The sequence below is a fragment of the Oryzias latipes genome, chromosome 15 (assembly GCF_002234675.1).
Source record: "Oryzias latipes chromosome 15, ASM223467v1".
Classification (NCBI taxonomy): domain Eukaryota; kingdom Metazoa; phylum Chordata; class Actinopteri; order Beloniformes; family Adrianichthyidae; genus Oryzias; species Oryzias latipes.
In genome coordinates, this window is record NC_019873.2 from 26,409,021 (window position 1) to 26,434,394 (window position 25,374).

The window sequence follows — 25,374 nt, forward strand, 5'->3', positions numbered from 1 at the left end:
TTTTATTGCAGATTTTGATCTTTTATGTTCTTCTTTAGCAAAATTGAATTTTTTTTAGTTATTGTTTTGGCTAAAATAAAGAAAATGTCTTGCAAAAGTGAATTTTCTAAAAAAGGAAAATAATAATGAAAAAGAAAGAAAGAAAGAAAAAAAAGTTATTCTGTGAAAACGTGAAGCTTACATGGCCAAAAAAAGCCAATTTGATAAAAAAAAAAAGAAAAAGAATTCTTGTTTTATTATAAATATTCTAGTCATTATGAAGACATGTTTTCTTAATAATTTTGTCATTGGAAAAGCTTTTTTCTTGCAAGACATACATTTTTTCTTAAAACAATTTTTTACTTTCTTAATATTCACTTTTCGCAGTGTCCAAAAGTTTATAACTTTGTATTTTATGTGATGCATCTAAAATGGTTGAGAACTTTGTTGTAAAATCCATTAAACTCGTTAATAGAGCTGTTAAATGAACAGGATTAGGGTTTCATTGTACGGATCGAGCCTTAAAGAGGAAGAGGAAGCCGTAAGGCTGCCTGCAGAGTCCCTCAGACTGAGTCATGGCCTACAGTAGCTTCTGCAGGTGTGGCTTTGATCTAAGTGTCAATATTTACAGGTAGATGTAATAAAGACGGTTAAACTGCTTCTTTCAATCGATGTCATCCTGTGAGGCTCAGATATGGCCAATCCTCATCTAGGCCGCACACATCAAAGGGAAGGCGAGCCAAGCACGTGACCCGTGCGCCTCCACTCCATATATAATCCTCTGCTCCTCCTCATCACCAGCAGTGATGAGGGCCCTGTTGGAAACCTCAAAGAAGGAGAAAGTGGAAGTTTAGCTGCGCAGGATGGCGACAGGCGCGCGGGAGTGCCCCAGCAAGGCCGTCCAGTACCGGGTGGACCACCTCCTCAGCGCGGTGGAGAGCGAGCTGCAGGCCGGCAGCGAGAAGGGCGACCCCACGGAGCGGGAGCTGAGGGTGTCCCTGGAGGAGAGCACCCTGTGGCAGAAGTTCAAGGAGCTCACAAACGAGATGATCGTCACAAAGAATGGCAGGTGAGCAGCGGCCTGGACCGAAGGCGCGCGCGCGTAAAGCGCCCTGCGCTGCAGTCATCATGTCTGTCTGTTGTTTCTCTGAAGGCGCATGTTCCCGGTTCTGAAAGTGAGCGCGTCCGGACTGGACCCGAACGCCATGTATTCTTTCTTGCTGGACTTTGTGTCGGCAGACAACCACAGGTGGAAGTACGTGAACGGGGAGTGGGTCCCCGGAGGCAAACCGGAGCCCCAGACTCCCAGCTGCGTCTACATCCATCCAGACTCTCCAAACTTCGGCGCGCACTGGATGAAAGCTCCGGTCTCCTTCAGTAAAGTCAAACTCACTAACAAACTCAACGGCGGAGGTCAGGTGAGGGGGCTTCACTGCTCGGCACGTGCGTAAAGTGAGCCGTTCATTAACGGGGGTGTTGTTGCTGCCAGATCATGTTAAACTCTCTGCACAAATACGAGCCGCGCATCCACATCGTGCGCGTCGGAGGCCCGCGCAGGATGATCACCAGCCACTCCTTCCCAGAGACGCAGTTCATCGCAGTAACTGCGTACCAAAACGAGGAGGTTTGAACATTTATTTAAGTTTTAATCATAAAAAATAGAAAATACTGGTCAATTTGACTTTTTCTAACCAACTTGTGTTTTCTCCTGGAACCATCCTGTTCATTTGCGTCTTCTGCAGTGGACATTTGATTTTGGATTGTGTCTTTTGACTCATTTAAAGTTTAAGACCCGATGTGCTTAAATAGGATGCCAGTCTGAATATCTCATGTGTTTGGGTTCCTAGTAAGATTAAATCAAGGTCATAAATTATGGGCTGGTTTTCATGAGGATGTAGAAATGCAGATGAAGAAAGATCTCTCCTGTAATTCTTTGGATTTTTACTGAATTCCATCAATGTTATAATACTAAAATCAAAATACTCCTGTACACTTGAGCTTAATAGGAGTCATTTTTTCTCTTCTTTTTCTATTATTCTTTGTTTACCATTTTTTAAACTATAACTTCTTATCCCCGAGCAACAAATATTTTGTGTACATTGTTTTGGACAGACTTATATGTTCTGTAAATGTGTTAATATTTTAAAAAGCAGGAAAAGAACAACAAAAAAGAAGAGGTTTGCCATCTATTAACACTAATTATTTATCATCACGTTTAAAAAGTGTTTTTATTGTATTATTGAGCACTTTTTTTTCATTCTGCACTTATTTTAATCTTTTCCTGCCATTCTTCCTTAGATAACTGCGCTAAAAATAAAGTATAATCCATTTGCAAAAGCTTTTCTGGATGCAAAAGAGAGGTGAGATGGCATTGGCATGAAAAAAAACCTAAAAGCTCAGGGAGTATGTTGTCAGAATAACCTTTATTGTCTGCAGGAGTGATCATAGAGACACCAGAGAAGACGCTCCTGAGAACCACCAGTCTGGTTACTCTCAGTGTAAGTTGAAGTTGATGCTTCCTCCTGTTCAGATGGAGCCTGCCTGGTTCCATGATGTCTTCTGTGTGTGGGTCAGCAGGCAGCTGGTTTATCCCGGGATCAGGTCCCCTCTGCCCTCCTGCCAGTCCCCACAGCCAGTTTGGAAGTCCCATCTCCCTCTCGCCGTCCCACGGTTGTGAGCGCTACTCCACCCTGAGGAACCAACGCTCCGCACCGTACAGCAGCAGCCCCTACGCCCATCGGACCGGCTCGCCAAGTGAGTGTCTTCCTCGCACGCCAACAGAAAACAGCCACTTCCTCCCCCTTTCTGTTAACAAGAAACTCAAACAAGTGCTGCTGCTGAGTGGGGAATGGTTTGAATTCCTCGGCTTTTGTGTGAGCGGAGACTCAAGGCTGTAAAATGTTGGGCTTCAGAGGAGATTCACCTTTAACTGTCACTCCTGTTAAGTCCACAGAGCTGCAGAAATGGCCCCAAATTAGCTTCAAAATCAAACTACTCAACTAAGTTTCCAGACAGATCAGTTCTGTTTATTTGTTCCTTTCATGAAGAGTAAAACATAAGTCCATGCATCTCTTTACGACTGGAAAGGAACAGTGAGAAAACGGAAAATCTTATTTTATATCTGCCCCTAAATCAGAGTTTATAGAAGAAAAAAGAGACACAAAATAAATGTTCTTAAGTTTCTGTTTTACAAATATTTTCTTAGGTAAAAGTTTCTATGAACAACTATTCTGAACTTTCTGTTGGAAATTACAAACTTCTACTCTAATACCAAAAAAAATGTTTGCTTTATAGATGCACTCTGATGAAAATGTTTTTTTTTGACACGTTCTTGTGGCACTTTTCTCATGATGGAGGACTTGTATTAAGAAAATTAACCTTAAAATTGTATTTCTGAGTATCTCTTTATCCAAACTATTGTGTATCAGGAGCAGACAAAAAAATGCAATATTTGTAATGTAGAAAAAGCGCTGGGCGGCCCACAAGCTCCCTGCTCCGCTCCATTCTGATGGATCCACTTGGAGATGATCAGACGTCTTTGTTTTCCTCGTCTGAGCGGGAATGTGCCTCAAAACTGCACGGCTGGCTGTAGCTCAGATATTTTTGTTGTATCGGTAATGTCTTGTTGGGGGTCTGAGGGGCTGTAGCAGGAGAGTGAACTGCTGCCGCTCTGCAGAAACTATGTCCTAGACAATGACAGGTTTTTGGATTCTGGCTAAAAAAACGGCATCATCGTAATTAAAAAAAACAATGGAAACACTTCTGGAATAGTTTAAAAGATGATCGGAGTGGGACTTTAAATGAGTGCAAACAAATTGAAACTTAAGTCATATCTCCTCCTGTGATTTTCCTCTTCTGAAGTAAAGACAAATAACTTTTTTAAGCTCTTTGGTACCTTTTTTTCACCTATAAATCTTCATATTTAAACAGTCCTGTCTTCATAAATATTGCATTTGTGTTTTTCCTAAATCGAACTCTTGAAAAACTCTTCTCTGCTGTAAACACAACATTAGTTTGGTTTTATATTACCACACACTTTAACACAATAAGGCAATAAAATTGAACCATATAATATTATCAGCAGGATAAATTATACAAGTAAAATTAAAGTAAAACTATGATGAGAAGAAATTCATAGTTAATACTAATTAGAATATCATTTATTGTAAAGATTTGGACATTTCCAGATCCTTCCATTCTTTCCGTATTAATGGAACTAAAGGGATTTTGGTTTGGGAAATTCAAGAAGACTTTCATTGACATGTGGGAGAGAACAGAAACACAGTATGTGATGTTTTTTCATCATGTTTGATTTATTTAAAACGTTTTTTGTCCTTTTTTAAGATAAAACATCAACTTCACAACTGTCCATGTATCTGTGACCGATTTGAAATAGTCTTGGAGGCGTGCAGATGAATCCATCGTGTTATATATAGACATAGATATAGATATATACCTTTATGGAACCACAATTTTTTGCAGTTATTGTTATAGATGTTGTGCATTCCAATGATAGATTGTAATATAGGTAAAGAGCCAGTTAAAAGTTGCAGTTTTTCCTCATTAATGGACTCATACTTTGCAGTAAAATTACTCTTAAACAGTAAATATTGATACATATTGACTCTAGTAAATGTAGACTATTGTTCCCCACCTCTGCCTCAGAGTGTCAGTTGCTTCCATGTGTGACAGTGTGTTTGTGTCGCAGCAGATTACTCTGAAAACGCCTCCTCCTGCCTGCCGATGCTCAGCAGTCATGAAAACTGGTCGAGTCTCCAGATGCCGGCCCACAGCTCCCCCTCCGGAGCCGGCTCCAGGTCTGTGCTGCTCCCCGCTCAGCTTTTCACCGCTGCTTCTACTTCTGAACAAATCAACAACAAGAAAAAAAGCAACGTTAAGGACTTTAAAGTTAAAATATTTATAACATATTTGTGGAGAAACGTCAAAATAAAGGAAATGTTTTTACTGCTTTTTTATTTTTTTAAGTTCAGGTTTGGCAAAATAATCTTTAAATGCTTTTCAAAATAAGAAGTTCCCCCAAAATTTGATGCCACAAACCAGAAAGTCCTTGGAAATGTCTTAAATATTTAATATACTTGTGAAAAATTGAATATTAATGCAGTTTTGTAGGTAATAAATTACATTTACTAGGTTTACACTCTCTAAAAAAAGAAAAACAAATCAGGTTTTCTCTCTTTGCAGTCAGTACACCAGCCTGTGGTCTGTGAGTACCCCGCCTCTGACCTCGGTGCCCCAAAATGGAGGCCTAAACGGCTGCTTTGGCTCCCAGTTTCTCAGAGGGTCCAGCAGCCACTATGCAGGCCTTGTTCACTCTGCCACAGCGCCCCCTGCTGGCTCCCCGCTGTATGACGGCAGCTCAGCATCAGAGCTACATGATGCTGCTCAGTTTGATGGCTCTCCTCACGGCCGCGTGCCGTCAGCCTGGACCTCTGTGGCTCCCCCCTCCCTTTGATGAAAACACATCAAACTGACCATAATAATATTAATAATAAAACCTTGGCTTTGGTTTTTTGACGGATTTGTTAAATTCAGGATCTTCACATTCCAGGTACTTTTGCTTTTGCATCACGTCTTTTATTTAGCAGCAGCAGCATAAACCAGCTTATGATGTTCAATAAAAACATGTGCTTATATTAAGCATAGCCTGAAAATTCAAAGCATAAACATACCGGATGTGTTTATGAAAAAAAACGATGTCATGTAAATAGATAAATTAAGCTTTTTGTACCACAAGGTCGCCGTTTACAAATGTGTTTGTACATCTACCAAACAGGAACATGTAAGTTTGTGTGATGTTATTAAAAAGTCTCACTTGTACAAAGTGGATGTTATTTAAGTGTTTAGTGCGACTCCCTACGTTCTGCAAACGAGTGGTAGTTATCATCATAGCTGCTGAAATTCTGCAAATTGACTTACAGTGAATCTTCAGAATCGATGTAGGTTGGACTTCCAGTAAATGTGGTGAGTGAGGAACCTTTGCATTTTGTTCTCTAGCAATCTGCAGTCCAGCTTCAGGAGTCTAATCCTAAATGATGAGGTAACTCGGATGTAAAAATTTCAAAAACCTACTACAATAAAAATGGTGTTTTTAACACCTTGGCATATGTATATATATAAAGACAATTAAGGTAAAAAGTCTACTCTTGAGTATTTCTTTATTTAAATTGTTGTGAATCAGGGGCAGACAACAAAAATGACATTTAAAAAAGAGCGTAAAAAACATGCGGGTGGGCCATAAGCTCCCTGCTTCGCTCCATTCTGATGCATCCATCTGTAGATGAACAGATCCACGGACGTCTTTGTTTTCCTCGTCTGAGTTGGAATCTGGTTCAAAACCGTACGGCCGGTTAGCTCAGACATTGCTCCCCATTTTTGTTGCACCGGTAATGTTAGGTTGAGGGTGTGAGGGGCAGTAAGCTAGCAGGAGAGGGTATACGTACACAAAGAACTCTCCGCAACAGGAATGGAGCGGAGCAGGGAGCTTGTGGCCTGCCATGATAACTTGTAGGTCACGTTAAGAAGCTTTTTTTGTCTGCTTCTCATTCACAACAATTTGAATGAAATAAAATGTAGAAATGCAATTTTAGGCTTTATTTTCTTCATATATGTCCTCCATCATCAGTAAAAAGCCACAAGAACATGTTAAAAACACAAATTTCATTGTGTAATTCGTCAAGTAATGTGATAGTAGCATTTGTGAATGGCACCATATCAAATCAAATTCTCTTTAAAATAATTTAAAAAAATCTTAAATCAAACCACAACAAAAAGGTTTTGTTTTCAGCAAAATAAATGTTTAAAAATTATGTTTTTGAATACATTTCAGATTAAAATCAATGACTACAGATTTAGTGTTCCAGATTTGTTTCTGTAAAAATCAATGCAGCACCTTTATGTTTGTTAACTAAAAAACAAGAAAGTTACACTTTTTCATCTCATGATGACAACTTTACACAGTTATCCCCTATTCATATCCCTGTGGATTTACTCTATTACAACATAATTATGAAATGCATTCAGTCTGAAATTATTACAAACAAAGTTGTATAAAATCTACAAAACCTATTTACTGAAAATTTTCCATTTTTAATTATGTTTTCCAACATTATCATGGTAAATGCGGATATTTTTGAATCCTTTCTGCAGATTTATGATGTTTGGACTCGTGAACTGCAAACATCATTAGATTATAATAATCCATCCTTAATGCAGCAGCCAATTAGATGCATTTTTTTCTTATTCTAACGGACAATATCAGATAGAAAATATGAGAAAAAGGCTTGCATTAAAACAATCTTTAAAAGCCAGAAGGCAGGGCATTTCTCTAAGCCTAATAATCCCATTATGATCGCAATGAAAAAAGCTTTCTGTCAAACGGTGGAGGGGGGGGGGCATTGACGCAAGCATGCCTTGACGTCAGTAGCTGCAGTGAGTGAGAGATGGGAGGGGATGGAGGGGGGGGGGGGTAGAAAGACGTGTTTACCTTCAGAAAATACCACAAAACCGCGGCGTTAAACGCACGAATGACACCGCATCTTGTGGCTGAGCGCTGCGTCTTTCATCCGCAACGTTTCCCTCTGACATGCGCAGTTAAGAGGGGAAACTTTAAAGGTGTTGCGCTGGAAATCTAAACCAGATGTAGTAAATAGAAAACGATCTTCCTGATCCGGAGGGGCTCATAAATAAATCAGCATGCGGGAGAATGAAGTGCGTAAGGGGAATCTTCCCCAGCTGGGGGGTCAGGCCCCTAGGAATTGTCACTCTCTTGACGGAAAACCTAATGTGCCAAAGCAGTAAGTCACTCACAATTTGAACATTTTTTTCCTCTCAAACAACAGCTTTGTTCCCGCAAAGAATCCGCGAGAGCTGAGTCTGATGAGTGGTGGGGAGGGAAAGCTGTTTTTAAGAAGCAGACAAGCAGTTGCGTCATTTACGCGCAATGCCAAGAATCTGGTTCCTGCCTCACGCATCTCTTCTTTTTTTTTTTTGCGCATTCGAGGCAAAGCAAACCAAGATTGCTTCAACTGGGACATTGCAAGTCTGCTCTATTTATCGGACTTTCACTTTTGGAGCACAATGATTTGCATACAACGTGTCATAGTCAAATATAGTGCGCTCTTCTCAAAGCCAGGCGGTTGTGAAAGACAAGGAGCTGCACAGAACCAACGCAGCAGTTCACGAACTTCTGCTCTACTCTACGGCGGGATGGGAGAATGCTGCCACCAGAGAGTTTTTTCTCCACGCAATTTGGCATGGGGCGCAAAGGTTGCCAAGGGGACACGTGGTTTAGTGTAGCCTACTTCAGAGGCCTGACTACGTCCTGATAATCTTCGTTTACCCTGCGTCTGAAGATACCCAAAGAGTTCCTGTGGTGTCAGCCGTGCGTCATCCACTCCTGATTAGACTTCAAGTCTGACGTCGCCGATCTCCATTGAAGCAAAACCCTTCGTGGAATTTAAAGAATCAAACGCTGTTTTTATTACAAAAAAAAATAATAACACGCGGAGGTCTTCTTTTATGGAGCAACAAGTTGCCTTCAGTGCGTAATTTCCATCAGACTGGAGTTTAATCCATCGCACACGTGATCGACAAATCACTTCAGCTGCAAATATTTCTCATCTGTCAAAGAAAAAAAAGAAAATCCGTCCTGGACAGTCATCTTAAAAGAGCTGGAATCAGAAGTGGACCGGTTCCATGCCTCCATGCACCCTCTCCAGATGCTCGGTTGGCCAACGCAGGGTAACTTTGCGCGCGCGGTCCGCTGAAAAGGGCGCTCGGTACAGATGGGATCTGAATGAATCGGGCTGAGATTCTGTCCGTCCGCCTCCCTCAGACACTTGTATGTGTTTTATACCCCGCGGGCTGAAGGTCCTCCACGTCTCTCGGCGCGCATCGACTCAGTGGTGGATCTATCAATCACCGAGGAAGGGAGCAGCAAATGTCGAAGAAACGGAAAAGTCCGGTCGAGCGAGGCTTAGAGGACTGCCAACCTGCGCGAGGCAGCGACCAAGGTAGGATTTCCAGTCACAAGTGACACTTTCTGAGGCGAGATGTTACATTTCCTGTACATTATTTCCGTTTTTGGAAAATGTTTCTATAAGAAAACCAGACTTTATGTAAAAAAAAGACTTCCTTATCTCCAGCAGTTTAGTTTTTGAGTCAAAAGTTTTCTTTCATTTTATTTTTATTGTACCTTTATTGCGCGTGGCGAAAATAGATAAGACAAACATTGAAGTTAAAGTCTGTTGAATTTAAAGCAGGTCAAACTGGGATTGACTTAAGAAACTCCAGTTAATGATTAATTCAACATAAACTAATATAAAGTCATGAACTGGAAGTTATTATTTATGTACTTTGAACGAACCATTATTCTGGATGTTAATCATTCATCATTTGTTTTTATTTCTTGGGAATTATAAAATAAAATAGTCAATGACACAAGATTTTCTTCTAAAAGACATTTAATTGTTAGAAATTTTCCTTTTAGCCTCCCTTCTGTCATCGCCTCAAAACTCCAGTCTACTTCCTTGTTCTGTTTCAACAAATAGTTTTCCCCAAATATTTTACACTTCAAAAAGTGATTGGCTGAAAAAACATCTAGTGAGCTATTTCCTACATTATTATAGAATCAAAAAGTTACAGCTGAGGCTGATAAAAATGTCTCACAAAAGGCTGATGAGGTAGAAAACACAGTTTAATTATCAACAATTATGGCAGACAAATTTAGTTTTAGAGCAGTTTATGTTCTATTTTAGTTGATTTGTGATGAAAAACTACTTCTAGTTACTTTGATCCTATTTGTAAATTTGTCGATTATTCTTTCATCAGCACATCTGTAAAAACGACAACATGTTGGGGAGGAGTTTTAAAATCTTAGAGATGATCAGAAAGCTTTATGTTTGCTTGCTGAAAGTTCAAGTCCCATTAGCTGATGTCACACACCTGGGTGAGTGAAATTTGTTCTCCACGTTTGAAGCAGCGGTGAGCTGCAGACACAACGGTGCTCAGGAACCATTTGGTGGTTTAACACCTCTTTCCGACCCCCTTAAAGATCCACTCCAATGAAAATCATGTTTTAACATACTCTTGTGAGATTTTTCTGATGATGGAGGACATAAATTGAGGTTAAATTTGCATTTCTGAGTATTTTTCATTCCAATCGTTGAGAATCAGGAGCAGACAAAAAAATGAGCTTAATTGTTGTGTGGAAATAAGCTGGATGGGCCGCAAGGTCTCTGCTCTGCTCCATGCTTCCACTTGTAGAAAAATAGATCCATGTCGGTCTTGGTTTTTCTTGTCCAAGCTGGCATATGCCACAGAAACTGTATGGCTGGATAATATATTCCACTTTTGTAGCACCAGTAATGTTAGGTTTGGGGTGTGAGGAGTTATAAGCTGTCAGGAAAGCAAGTAAACAGAGGTCTCAGTAATGGGAAGGGGGGACGGTCTCACCCACAACTCAGATGTGAATTTCTAATAACTTACTGCCGCTCTGCAGAAACTGTCTTAAAAAGCAACATTGTTTTTTTTTTGTTTTTTTTTTTTATGAGAAACTGCATCATCATAATTAAAAGATGCTTTGAAAATATGTGATGGGAGTGGGACTTTAAAGAGTGTCAAGGAGGGAAGCATTAAATCCCATTTTTAAAACCCTTTGTATGACTTGACAGAGTATTTGAGCTCAAAACCTTCCAATCTCAGGGTGAACGCTCTTCCACTAGGCCACTGAGTTGAAATAGCATATGTAAAAGGAACATTTCATTGTCATATTTAAATTAGGATATTAAAGATCGGCCAACAGGTTACTGATAATATCGGGGAAAAATCCAACATCCTGGATCCTTCATTTATTCTTCACATCAGTGAAAGCCTCGTTGTTGCCAAAAAATACTGCAAACATTGAGAGGCTTCTTTCTTTTTCCATTGAATGTAAACTTTCAGATAAAACTTCTGCTCTTTATTTGGTTATCAATGTCCAAACTACAAATCATATATTTTTAAACTGTTGCTCACTTGAGTACTTTTTATCAGTGTTTATTTTTTATTTTTTAACTTTTACTATTATAAGTCTTTGAGTTTCCCGCTTGAGTTTACTACATTTGTTCAAAATGGGCGGCTGATGGAGTGGTTGACCTCTTTTGGGAAGGTCGCAGGTTTGGTTCCTGCCTTGTGTTGGACGTTTCCTTGGGGCCCTGAACTCCACATCGGTCCTGATGGTCTTGTTAGCGCCTCCCATGGCAGCTCCGCCACCATCGGTGTGTGAACGTGCGAGTGCATGAACGAATGGGACTTGTGACAGCAAAGCACTCACCGCTTAAAGGACACTTGAGTTTTTTCACCTCCGCTTGTTGTGTACTGTGTAAACCCAAAGACAGACACCGTATAAACAAACTGTGACAAACTGTTTTTGGAGGTCAGGTCACTTTGAGATTAAACACCATGTGGCATGTGGAAGTCTTAATCCAGTCATGGGGATGGTCAGAGAGACTTAGCATGAAAATATGAATCTGTTTTTTTCATCACAAAAGCTTGTCCCATCAAAAGTCAATCCCGATTTCATGAAATGGAAGCTTTCTTTATCTCCCGTCGTACAATAAATCATGCTAATGCACAAATAAAGCGTGCGTTTCAGTGATTAATGAAGCAAAACCAAAGACAGGTGAGAAAACTACCTCAGTGTAGTGTTTAATTTACTGACAAACACAAGTCTACCCTGCAAACAATACAAGGAAAACAGCCATGTAAGGATTTCTGATGTCAATGTGAGTTCCATAAATGATCTGTTATAATCCAGATTACATCATATCACTTAAGATGATTTCATTGTGCTCATACATGAAAAACACTTATCCCTGCATTGGGGAAAAAATGTTCTGATATTAATGTAAAGTACAGGTTTTTCCTCATTTAATAATCCTCTGTTTTGGGGTTAATATACACCTCATCCCCATGTGTGCTTTAGAGAAGCCCCGCAAAACCTGAGGGATCTACAGAGACCTTCAGACATTCTGGAAAAAGATCTCTGAGGTTCTTCTTGGTACTTTCACAGTTAGAGAACATTACCATCAGCATTGTTTTCCACCCCCTAAAAACTGTCAACAGTATTTCATTAGTATTATCAGTATTATCATTTATTTATTATTAGTATTTCTTTAATCGTTGTGAATCAGGAGCAGACAAAGAAATACAGTTTTGAAAAAGATGGTATTTGTGATGTGGAATATACTCTGGGCGGACCACAAGCTCTCAGCATTTTTGTTGCACCCTTACTGATAGGTTGGGGGTGTGAGGGGGCTGTTAGCTGGCGGAAACGCGTGTAAACAGAGAGCTCTCAGCTTCAGAGAGGGGGAAAGGGGCAGGCTTACAATAGTCCCGCTCACAACTCTGAAGCCAATTTCTAACAAACTCCTGCTGCTCTGCAGAAAATAAGTCCTAGAAAACCACAGATTGTTTTGCTGATGACAAAAAAAAAGACTTTTTGTCTCACAGAAGCAACTTTGACATCTGGAAAGAAAATGCAAAGTGTGCTGATAAAGAATACTAAAAAAGGCGATGCTCTTCTGTAAACATGATCCAAACTGGATCCAGGTTAATTTATCAAGAACAAGGAAGATGGTTACAATCGCAGGTTAACAACCCTTTTTTTCTTTCCAACAAAAAAATTTAATTTCTGATACTGAAACTGTTTTTCCCCAAAATTACAACTATTAATCAAAGACAAATTTTATGGGGATATTTTTTACTATCATAACATTTTCCCCATCCATCCATGCATCCATCCATCCATCCATCCATCCTCATCTTTTAAGCTTGAGTCCAGACCAGCTGGGAGACTTAGCCCGTTCTGCATGTCTTCCTGATGCCTCCCCCTGATGAGACTTTTTCTGATGATGGAGGACATTTATAAATAAAAAAAATTTTTTTTTAAATTGCACTTCTATTTTTCTTTTTTCAAATTGTTGTGATTCAGGAGCAAAAAAAACAAAAAAAAAACGTACATTTGAAAAAAGAGCTTCTTTGTGATGTAGGCGGACCACAAACTCCCTGCTCCGAGCTCTCAGCAAAGGGGAGTGAAAGGGGGCGGGGTTGCTCCATGCCAATGGTCCTGCCCACAACTTAGGGGTGAATTTTTGAGGAACCACTGCCACTCAGCAGAAACTATGTCCTAGAAATCAATACAGGTCTTTTTTTTCCTGCTAAAGATTGACATAATCATAATTCAAAGACTGATTTGAAAATAGATCTGATCTACAGTCTAGCGACTCGTCCGGGGTGCACTACGCCTTTGCCCAACAGTTGCCAGGACAGGCCCTGGTGACCATGTGACCCTGGAAGGGACTCATTGGGTAAAGAAGATGGATAGATGAACTGAATTGTGGGGAAAGTGAATCATTGCATCCCTTCTGCAGGCCTTTGCATATTATGTTGAAAGTGTCAAACTTGTGTTTTGCAAAATTTAGCTTGTTTAATATTTTTAGGGCTCTGAAGAAGAACACCAATGGGGGACCTTTCTGTGTGGAGTTTGCATGTTCTCCCCGTGCATACGTGGGTTTTCTCCGGGGACTCCCACCGTCCAAAAACATGCTTCATAGGTTAATTGGTTACTCTAAATTGAGCCAACTGACTGGTTTTCTGGTCAAACTATCGGATTTGTTGCTTCCCTATGGATACCTGTAAAAACATTAAACATTTTTACCAATTTTGGGCATTTTCCAGGAAAAAATGACAAATTTTGTTGTTTTTGTTGTTGATATTACATTTTGTTTGGTTTTATCTTGATGTCTCACAACCATTAGAGGTTAAAACTGTACTGTAGCACCAGTCACTCGCCCAACTCATTAACCATACGTCACAAGGAAACGTTACAAAATGGCCTCTACCCACTTGAACAATGAGGTCCTGTTCCTCCACAGGGCGGGAGATCAGCGTGGACAAGGCCAGGCGCGGCTTCGTGCCGCACTCAGCCGTTTGAGAGCATGGCTGCTCATTGGTCTGATTGCTTTGTCCTCGTAGATTAAACTGAAGCTGCTCCCCAGCGTCATAAACCTGCATGGCCCTTCACCGGTGCACCATGCGTGTCTATTTAGCTTGGCCTTGTGCCCACTCTGCTAATAGTGAGTGCTGCAGAAGCCGACACAGCTGTGCGCAACTCCTGTGACGCCATAGAGCACTTAGTGTGTAAACCACATTCACCCCCACAGGCACAAACACACACTCTCACATCCATCTTCTTTTTTGCAGCTTGTGTTTGAGCTGAGCTTAAGCCAGAAAACCACATGGTGGCCTCAATGTGTACTGCAGGGCCCCAAATGATTCCCGCCAGATTGTCCAAACTTCCCAGTATTGCTCTTTTTTTGGTCACTTATGCATACTTGACAAAGTTATTGCCATTCTAACCCTTGAACTTTATCATTTGACATGTCCGTGCAGATCTGTGGTTTTTTTATACAGGCAGGCTCTAGGTGGGGCTAAAGTATCAAAGGAAAATGCAGAGGCAAGAACTAAATGAATTCTACCAAAAACAATCACATTATTGTCATTATTCACACTTGTATCCACTAAAAGATTTCTTTATTTATGAAAACGGTGTTTTAACATGTTCTTGTAGCATTTTTATGATGACATATATTAAGAAAATTAAGTTTAAATTCGCCTTTCTGAGTGTGTTTTTACTAAAATCAGTGTGAATAAGGAGCAGAAAATAGCTTAAAGGTGTTATATAGAAGCTACTACTTTGGCGTGCCACAAGCTCTCTGCTTCATTCCAGTCTTTACTAGAACCGTAACCGTCATTGTTTTCCTCGTCTGAGCTGGCATGTGGCTCAAAACTCTACTGCTCGTCATTTTTGTTGCACCAGTAATGTTCGGTTGTGGTTGTTAGGGGCTGTAAGCTAGCGTGTAAACAGATGAATGATGGGAAGGGCTCATTCTACGCCAAAAGGTCTTACCTATAACTCAGGATTTTTGATAAACAACTCCTGCTCTGGCTCTAAATGGTTTAATCATAATTAACAGACCACTGGGAACACTTTGAAAATAGATTTTTGTGTTATTACTGAATTTATTCAAATATTCTTTGACTGAAGAGGTTAATAAGATCAAGTCAACAATTTATTTAGCCTAAGACGGGGTGAAAGACAAATTCTAGTGCCTGTTCGTGTGTGTAATAAGGAAGCCGTTTTGACGTCTGACTGCTTGACCGTCTTGGCTCACATGGACGTCTGCTATGCTGAAAGACTGACAGCTCTGTTCGTCATCGCAAACATTTCCCACCTATGATTAATGCTGACTTTGTTTGGCTTTTGATGATGGCTGCAAGCAGGCAGCTATCTAGATAATAATCCCAGCCTCTCCTTTCCTTTGGTTTTCCTATTATTTTAACATTTTTTTAGACTAAAATAGCACGACTTAAAAAACAAAAACGTTTTTATTCTGAATTATAGTTAAAAATAATTCTAAAAAGTTGAAATACATAAACTGTTCCATTAAATTGTAAGGATCTTTAAATGTAAAAAAAAAAAAGTAAAATAGTGGTGAGATTTTTTTTTTTTACATTGAACTCACTATAAAAGCCAGCACTAAGTGGTGTGTGTGTTGGAGCAATGATTTGATGTGGAGACAATGAGGTCATGGCTCAACCCTGCTGCTCGCCAAAGCACCTATAGGATGTGACCGCTGCCAGCAGAGCTGCAGCTGCTCTGGCTTTGCTTTGGGCCACAAACAGCCAAAACCCTGAAGCAGATCTTTTGCTCACTTTGTACAAAAAAAATCCTCTGCCCTTCCAGTACTGTTTTGACTGCACTTTGACAAGACTGCACAGTCAAGCGTTTTGAGCGGCTGCATGACGTCAGCAGAGCCAACAAGCAGCGTTTGTTTAGGTTTGGTTTTCCTGCCCCGCGGAGCTCTGATCACACACTCATCTTCATTCTCCAAAATCCTCCAGAAACACGGCTCTGATAGTCAGATCAGTGTTTCCAACGGAAATGCTGACCTATGAAAAAAATGGATTTGCATATGCAGGAGAGAGGCAGCTGTTGGTTCACCGTCAGGGAAATAAGGGAAAATTTTCCGTTTTTAATTTGCAAAAAACAGTAAATGGAAATTCATTTTTTCAAAATGGAAATGGTGCATTTGCAAGAATATATGGCAATAATAAAATACATTATGTTTCATTGGAAAGAAAAAGGATTTTTCTCTATTCTTAAAGTAAAAATTCCCTCTCTGGGGTTTTATCCTGAAGCCGTGTGTGAGCATTTCCCTGCGTCAGTGAGACGTGAGGCTACATTTTGCCGTGCATGTGTGCCTGACAGACGTCGAAGCAGGCATAATTTGCGCCCGCCCTGTGATGTGGAGGACATGAGGCCCGGGCGGCTGCTGTGAGTGGCAGCAGCAGCATCGGCTGGCCGAGCTTGCCCATTGGCTGCGGCTTTGACGCACAAAAGCTGCCTCCCCCAACCCCATCCCCATACTAACTGTACCACCACCCCTGCACACTTCTTTCATCACCTTTTTTTTTATTCATGCGCCTTCTGCAGTCTCCTCCGTGCTGCTCCACATTTGTGGCGTTTTCCCGTCTTGCACTCTTTGGTCCTCACTGTTGCGCCTCTGCCGTCTGCTTTTGCAGGAGGGGGTCTGAGGTCCTTTTTTACGGCGAGCTGCATCAGGGATCCGCTGAATTTGTCAGTGTGAGGCCATCACAAGCAGATGATACTTTCCACCCTTTTTATTCAGCTGCTGCATTGTAAATGTTGGATCATACCATTATTTCCATCCTGAAATCTGCACTGGTCAAAATGTTTAAGACTGAAGCAATTGCACATTTTTTGTTATGTATTGTTTCGATTATCCCAAAATGAAAAAGAAATAAGGGAGTTCAGAGTCAGCTAAAGCTGTTGAAAAATATATTGAGCAAAGCCAGAAATCCAATTTAGTTTTATTTTATTTTTTCAAAGGATCCCTTGCCCTGACAATACAGGTGGTCCACATGACCCATCAGCTTCCAGAGAAGCTAACCTCATGGTTTTCCTGTTAACGTTTAGTCATAGACGAGCTCTTCCCTGCAGACATAAAACAACAGCAACCTGCACACTTAATTGACCGTTAAAAGAAACATTTCTCTTCTTTAGGAATTATCTGCAAGGAGCACATTTTCCTGTTTTATTAGAGGTTACGTTTTTACCAAAATAGAATTTAAACTTTATTTAAATTTTTTTGTTTTACATTCTAAAGCATAAATAACTAAAAACACCCTGAACAGCTTGTTCTATTTTTGCAAGAAAAGGACAATTTTTACATGAACCTCCACTCCAACAGGCCTCCTACATCAGAGCCTGCGACTACATAAGGCTCTGTTTGCACGGAATAATGTAATTATCAGAGGGTGTGCCTGTAAATGACTGCGATGACTCTGTGGATGACTGTACCTGCACATTTGGATTAAATAGGACTTGTTGACTTGATTTGTTTGAACATGCTTGGCATGCCTCTTTCTGTGGAAGTCATTCAGCTGGAATGTGGCGCTGCATAAGGGAACATAATAAACAGCATGTTTTAATGGGGGGGCAAAAGTTCACTTTGTGTTCATCAGAGGGGACGTGTCGGACCCGAAAGACTGCGCGGACAAATCCAGATGGGATGATTGTTTTTTTGAATGTATAACTTCTGCTGGAAAAATATAAGAAAATAGTCTTAAATATCCTATAAATGCTGTAAATCCCTTCTTGTCTAAAAAGTGTATCTCATTAGCTGTTTAATAAACATTTTTGACATTAATTACCCCAGCTTGCCTTCTTGCCCTCTGTGCTTTTGGGCTGCTAAATAAGTTTAACAAGTCTTGTAAATTTTCCAAAGTAAGTCTTTTAATTCAGTAAATTAAATGTACTGAAATATAAAGATTTGGTTGTTTTTTGTTGTTGTTTTTTTGCAAGTGCTGATCACATGCAAGGTTTTCTCTTGTCTTAAATTTAGAACAAAAATGAAGGAAAAACATTTTTCAGTTCAAAGGGTAAAGATATGGAACAATCTAAAATTTTCCAGAGGGGTGATTGTCTAAACTTCAAACAATCACATCTATTGATCCTGCAGGTATTTTACATTGCAGGAAACATTTCCTGGTTGCAGCGTTTCCATATGTAAGCTGATCCTCTTTGCCCACATCAAGAGTTGATTTGGCTGTTTTGTTTCTAAGCTGTTTTACTGATTAAAATAATCATGTCTTGATAACGACAGATTTGAATCTCGTGACCTAAAAGATAATATTTTTCTATATTTATTAAGCATTTTTGCTTAAAAGTTGCCTTTAAAAAATCATATCCCTTTAAACATTTTAGCAGCTGGAAACATTTCTGAAGAACCTGGACTTGAAAAAAGTTCAAATCAGGACAGAAAATGTTGAAATATGTAGCAAAAATGATGCTTTAATAATTCTGCTTTACTGACTGAAGGATTATTATTTACATCAACCTGAATGGGTCGACACAAAAGTCTGTTAACAGACAGGGTGAGGATGGACTTCAGAGTAGGCAAATACTGCACCGTTGTTGTTTTGGACGCCGTTACATTCCCTGAAAACTATTTTCAATTTTGCATCTGCAACGCTTCACATTTTTGAGGAAAATATATGCACAAAACTAAACAAAAACATGTTCAGACCATATAGCTGCCTCATAAGCTGTGTTTCATCCAGAAAATGGAAAAATATCTCCAGAATCAAACCTGCCAATTTAATTTAGGGCTGGAGAATAGATTCAAAAATTAGCCCAACCTGTGAGCTTCTGCATGATGGGAATTTGGGTGGAAAAAAAGACGTTAAAAAAAAGCACCTATTACGCGCTGAGTTAATTATTAGGTAATATTCAAGGATTATTAAAAAAGTAACAAGATTTTCAAACTGTTAGCAACTTATTTCACTGAAAGAAAAGTCCTTTTTCAAAACAAGTTGTAAGAAAATACACTTAAAAAAATCATATGTTGGCTTAACATAATACATTTATGGAAAGTATTTCCATCCAAATCAAATATGTTTCTATAGCAATAAACATTTCTGTCGGGAGATCTGAATGCAATTATGTTGGTGCAACATCATTTTTTTATCTTGATGATGATCAAGGTGCAGTTTAGCTAGATTTGTATAAGTTATGGTTACAAAACTAGATATGATCTGACATCATCTTGTTGAGTCATCTAAACTTAAATTATAACGTTAGATGTCAATTAATTTTATGTGGTACTTCTCATAATTTAAATTTAAGAAAGTCCTGCTAACCCAGCAAAGCCAAATTGATTTAGATCAGTTATAATAAACTCTGGTTTCATTCTTCAAACACAGTGTTTCACATCACAAATGGGTTATCATCCTGTGCAGAAAGAAGTAAACATAACAGGAAAAAAATAACAAAACAAAACAGCAAAACACATCGATAAAAACCCACACTTAGGCTCCAATCCGCCCAGACAGGCAATGGGAATGGTATCCCAAAATTCCTTGCGTTGCCAGATCTGACAGCATGCCACAATGTGACCCTCACTACTTTATTTAAACATAAGTCCAGTTTAACTCCATCTGGTGTCAAGAAGACCATACAAACCAGGCTGAAATAATTCTGAGCCAACTTGAGTGTGAAAACACATTTTTTAAATTATTTTGATCACAATGCTGGGAGTGGGGTGGGGCGGGGCCACAGGTCCCTTGAAACGATTAGAGCCCAGTTTGAAAGAATCACCAGGTCATTTACATTTTTTTCTTCCTTTGCATCACTTTTTTTTTTAAATCCCAGTGTTTTACAACCGAAATGTGTGGGGGTGGGGGGGGTGGGGGGTGTTCTGGTTCTGGACCTCTATCCGGCTAATACGTTTTTGCCACCATTATCCACAACCAGGTCCCCCTCAAAAAATGAATCCACTGCTTCAGGCTGGATTTTGTACCTTACTGCCACCTTCTGTTCTAGATTGTATTAGATTTTCTATCCCTACCCATTACACAGTGGCGGTTTTTGATATGGGCGATGTGGGCGGTCGCCCAGGGCGGCACTTCATAGGGGGCGGCATTTGCCGTGCCCGATGCGTGCGTTGCACATATTGTGCTATGATATTCAAAGAGGAAGCTTGAAGCCTTTAATTTGAAATTGCTTCAGCTGCCGACACTTAACACTTTTGTTCGGACACATCAGACTCTTAAGAATGTCTTCATACTATTTGCTCTTCACACTTATGGTGCAAAAAAAAAAAAAAAAAAAGATGAAATAACTCAGAGTGAAACAACGTAAAACAGGCACATGAAAAGGAATTAGGCAGAACAATCACCGGTGCTCAACCCAATTTCGACAAAAGCAGGCAATGGGGATTATTTCCCACAATTCCTTGCTCTGACACGGCAGACCCGACACGCACGTGACCACCGCCCTCTGCTGCAAGACGCTTGGGAGTAAGTCAGTGTAGAACCGCCACTGCCATTACAAATGAGTTAGCAAAAGCTCTTTTAGTTAATGTTTAACATAATATAATAATAACATAAATTATGATGGTTTGGGTCAGTTTTCTTTTAGATATATGTTAAGTGTATACCAAATGTTTTCCTTGTTATAAGTAAAAAGAATTGTCAAAATTACTTGTATATTTTATTTTGGTAAAACTTCTGCAAAATAAGGTGAGATGTCCTGTACTTTTAAGACAAAATTTACTCTTAAAATTAGCGATAAACAATCATATTTGGGTATACTGCTCCGATAGTTGGAAATTATGTCTTAAAATAAGCATATTGTTTAAATAAGTATATGTTTCAAGTCAGTACATTTAATATGAATACATACGTTTGTATTTATCCCACCAAAAAACATCCCATTTTAGGTGCTATAACAGCCCATCTATCTTTATTTCTAGACCAAATAAAATAAGACAAAAAATGTACACATTTTAGGATAAAGTTGTTAAAAATATTTGTAAATTGTAAATACATTTTTTTTATTAGTGATATTACTTAAAATAATATATTTTCTAGATGCATGACAATATTTTTAAACATTTATTGTCTTAAGCCAAGTTATCATATAATACTGAAAGGTTTCTTGTCATTTTTTGTTTTAGGTGTAAAAAGACATTTAAATTAGACAAACATATTTGGTAATATTTATGTTTTTACAGTGTTTAAGGAGGAAAATCATATTTATCAAATTTGACCCCACCTAATAGAAAAGTGTATTGGTAGGTAATGCATTCACAGGGTTAATTAACTTGGAATATTCAATGAAAATTGCATTAATTAACAATATTTTGAGCTTTTATAAATTTGTATTTCATAAGATACAAAAAAATGTTGTTCCAAGAGATGATTTTGTTAAAATTTATGCTAAAGATTTTTTTTGAATACAATAAACACAGACAGAACTGAGCATGTGCACTGAGATCACATGTTTAAGCGCACCAACCACAGAAAGGTGAATCACTGAGCGGCTAAATAGTGAAGAGCAAACAGGGAAATTAAACTTGTGTACATAAAAAATTTATTTGTTTGCTCAAATCAAGTTGTCACTCATTTGAAATTAGTTTTCACTTAAACTATCATTTCCGTGTTCAAATAGTACTGTGTGCTCAAAATCCCCCACAGGGTATTAACGCTCATAAATTCAGATTTGACAGAGCAGGAAGTGAAGAAATTGTTTATTTCCAACTGTCAGGAGGTTTGTTTGGGTAAAAGTGTGACTTTTGACCAAAAGAAACCTGTCAAAAATGAGGTACTTTAGTTTGAAATGTTGCTAAAATAGGTAAATAAAAGACAAAAAAGGGTCATTTTTACCGAAAGTTATGACAATTTTTTCTAACAAAACAAAAAAAATTAACTAAAGAAATAAGAATTACAAAAACAAACAAATGAACAAACCCAACATATCACATAAAGAAACACATTCCAAAATAAAAAAGATGGCAAAGGAAATGTAAGGATGGACGGACCGACAAATGGACAGACAAATGCAGACCGATAAATGCAGTTTCAACAGGGACCAAGCCAGTGTCCTGCTTGTGCTGGACCGATATAGACATGGGAAAGGGTTGCATACCCCTCCCCAAACGCGATGGTCTGCAAAAAACAAAAACAAAACAAAAAGAAGCATAAAAAAAAATAAAAAAGAAGCAAACTAACAAAAAATAAGAAGCTACGAAATTTGAACATAAAATAAAAGACAGGAAGAGCAACAAGGCCGGATATAGACATGGTCAGGTTGGGGGCAATGCCCCCCTAAATGCGATGAATCACAAAAGACAACATAATGCACAAATAAAATAAAAATAAAAGACCAAAATAACGTAAGGATGGACAAATGGACAGACATAAACAGGAAAAATAAATAAATAAATGCAGCCTCAGCAGGGACCAAGCCAGTGTCCTGCTTGTGCTGGTCCCAAGCCGGGTAAACGCAGAGGGTAGTGTCAGGAAGAGCATTCAACATCAAACTTATAAAACAGATCAAAGGGGAGAACAGATATAGATGAACTTGTTTGGTGATAGCAGGTTTTCTGCGCATTTAGGGGCTCAGGGAGATAAGTCACCCCAAAATCTAAGCACACCCTGATATTGCACCTTTACCGCATGGTGGGGCTGGGTAAATCCAGGTATCAAGTGTCAGATTCACAACAGTCATATGGCTGATTAGACATAGGCTACAAATTCATATCTAACTGCATTTATAAAAAGTGGTTCTCATGCTATAGCGTTTTAATGGTTTCAGAAGGTTTGTAGAATTCCTATTAAGAGACAACAATGACATGACTCTTTTTCTCTGATGAAGCCTCTTGTGAAAAAATAAAAATAAAATGCGTTTCATAACTTTAAGCGAAAACAAAGATGTCATGTTTTCTCTTGAGGGCGTCTGAGGGGGAAACAAGCCTTTTCCTGTGGGTCTGTACAGTCTGACAGCGCTTAGTCAAAATGGCAATAATGAGGGTTGCAGGGGGGCAGGTAATGGTGTGCCGCGATATGTTATTTCCATGAGCTTAAATTATGCACCCATCTCACATTTGTCCTAATGGATCACGGTGCAGTGACGTCCATTGACGTCACGAATCAGATGAGCTGCACTGCGGCCGCATGCAAATCCGAACATGGCAGGGCTTTGTGCAAATAAGGACCTGCTTTTTTACTATGGCATTTTCCATTTAAGTAAACAGAGGCAGTTATATGCTCTTTGGTTGTTGAACTAGTTGCAAGCCAAGCTGTGAAGATGTGCATAGCTCCCTCAGCCCCCCAGGGACCCTGTATTTTCATGGGCCTGCTTCTGACGTCAATGCTCCGGCTGTCCTGTGGATTGTCAGAACAGACTATTCAGTTGGGGGAGGGGACTGGAAGTCTCTGTAGTGTGTGTGTGCGTCTGCTGCATTTGATGCGTGTAGATGTGCTCCTGTGTGCCGTTGCATGTGATCTGTAAATGGTTCACTTGCATCCATGTGTGCACCAAAAAAAAAAAAAAAAGCTGGTACAATGGCTTGAATCTGAGATGTGCTTCAGTGGATGAGGTCTTCTCACGTGGAGGGGAAGGCTGCAACTGCAGCCCTCGTGTCGGGCGACGCTCGGTGCACATATCCGAAAGTGTTTGCAAAAAGCAGCCGAGAGGAGAGAACAGTCAAGCTTGGCTGCGGACCGCTCACCCGTCGGTCAGCTGTTGATCTCCAGCTCTTTCACCCAGCGGCCGCAGGAGCCTCACATGTTTGACAGACCCATCCCTCCTTAAGTGAGACTTCAACCCAAAGGTTCAGCCTTTCTGGGCTGTGTTTGTATCCATCGACAAACGGATCTGGGAATTGACGAAGAAAAGAGGCCAGTTCATTGAGACCAAAATAATTTTGTTTTAGCGTTTTTTTTTCTCAATGTTAAAAACAAGGCTAGAAATACGTCAGAAATTTCTAAAATTGGAAAATTTTCTTGAAATAAGCAGCAACAAAAAGGCCAATGGGGAAAGAAAAATAATCTTACCAAAAATTAATGGAAAAAAAATACTACTCACTATAACATGTTTTCTTAAACTAAAATTATGCTTTCTTGATAAGATTAGTTTTCTTGCAAGACAAAAATTAAGAGAACTTTTCTTTTCTCTTGGAATTTCTTAAGATTCAGTTTTTGCAGTAGCTCTTTTCACCGTGCGAAAGTCAAAAAATAGGGCAAAAGTTTACAAATCTTGGGAAGAAAACCACAAAAAATAGTAAATTATCAGTCCGTGCAGCAAGTCATTTTAATTATCAAGTAATCAGATATCAAAGGAGTTACACACAAGCATTCAAGTAAGCATTTGCTAGTTGGGAACAAATGGTTTGTACTTTTTTGAGTTTTTATGAACAGTAACACAAAAAAATAGTGTAATAAGTGGAAATGACTCATTTTAGAACGAACGTGAACAAAACGAGAATCTTATTTGGACAGTGCTGATTTTGAGAAGAGTTTGGAAAGGTCTTAAGCAAGGAAAAGTTAAAACAACTGAAAACCTGCTCAAATATCCTTCATGTCTAAAAACAAAGTTTAAAATCTTTGCAAATAGTCTGCAATAAAGTGAACATGAGAAAGCTTCGGCGGCAAAGCCCTCCTCTTCATCATGCATTTGATGAAATCTAGAAACCTTTTTCAGTTCGTTTCTATTATTTAACACTGAGAGAAACGGTTTCCTTAATGAAACATTTACCATGAAAAACATGAGGAAATAACAAAGATGCACAGTTTGGAAGATCGTGGAAAAGCTCCAAATTGAGATAAAAATAATATTTAGACATCATGTTTAAACAATATGTACATATATATTCCATTACGGAAAAAATCAAAACTGGATGGAGCCACTTACATCTTATAATGATTTCATAGTAAAAAATAGTAAATAAAACTAATACAGCCAGTAAAATAATTTAGGATTATGACACCATGACTATATATTTATTAGCTAAAATGATTGGGTTAGACTGAAACAGGTTTACTTTATTATAATGGAAGCTGTGTCACCATCAACAGTTGGCATTTTCAGGACAGTTGTCTTTATTTTTGTGTGGATTTTTTGTCGACTTTGCATCTGCTGTGTTCACTTTAGAATAGTCTCTTTTTTGTCCTGCATTTCAAATATTCTGGTGTTTGGTTTGAACTTTTCTGCTCTTTCTGCTTGTTCTCAAATTGCTTTTGAACAAGCAAAATTTTTCCACCAGATGTTAAAATCGGCATCATGTCCTGTTTGCACCTATTTTCTTTTAAAAGCATTCTCTTCTGTGTGTTTTTTTAAAGCTGAGAATCAGTTTGGCAAGATTGTTTTATTTAATTTCTATTTTTTGTTAAACTTGCAATAATTTATTAAGACATCAAATGACAGCATAACAATTAAGTTCTCCCTTCGTTCAGGAGCAAAATAATCTG

At 39.0% G+C, this 25,374-nt stretch overlaps 2 protein-coding genes across 10 annotated transcripts in view; both read left to right on the forward strand.

The window, feature by feature from the left end:
* The first annotated feature begins 735 nt into the window (after nucleotides 1-735).
* Nucleotides 736-6,107, forward strand: tbxt (T-box transcription factor T). Of its 4 annotated transcripts, none has more exons than XM_004077452.4 (8): nucleotides 736-1,048; nucleotides 1,133-1,397; nucleotides 1,469-1,603; nucleotides 2,278-2,339; nucleotides 2,416-2,477; nucleotides 2,554-2,733; nucleotides 4,688-4,796; nucleotides 5,182-6,107. In XM_004077452.4, exons 1-8 carry the CDS (start codon nucleotides 843-845, stop codon nucleotides 5,450-5,452), a joined length of 1,290 nt encoding a protein of 429 aa, XP_004077500.1. In that variant the 5' UTR covers nucleotides 736-842; the 3' UTR covers nucleotides 5,453-6,107. The 4 variants fall into 4 exon arrangements, with proteins under 4 accessions (XP_004077500.1, XP_020565367.1, XP_020565366.1 ...); XM_020709708.2 differs by having other exon boundaries at nucleotides 737-1,048; nucleotides 4,691-4,796; XM_020709707.2 differs by having other exon boundaries at nucleotides 737-1,048; nucleotides 2,557-2,733.
* Nucleotides 6,108-8,515: 2,408 nt separating this feature from the next.
* The window catches only part of pde10a (phosphodiesterase 10A), a 56,038-nt gene continuing 39,179 nt past the window's right edge, over nucleotides 8,516-25,374 (forward strand). For 4 of the 6 annotated variants that reach the window (XM_023963184.1, XM_023963187.1, XM_023963192.1 and 1 more), the window contains exon 1: nucleotides 8,516-9,011. In XM_023963184.1, the coding sequence (XP_023818952.1) occupies nucleotides 8,939-9,011 (73 nt within the window). In that variant the 5' untranslated portion in view covers nucleotides 8,516-8,938. The remainder of the gene's footprint in view (nucleotides 9,012-25,374) is intronic. The other 2 variants (XM_023963185.1, XM_023963188.1) reach the window with 2 other exon arrangements.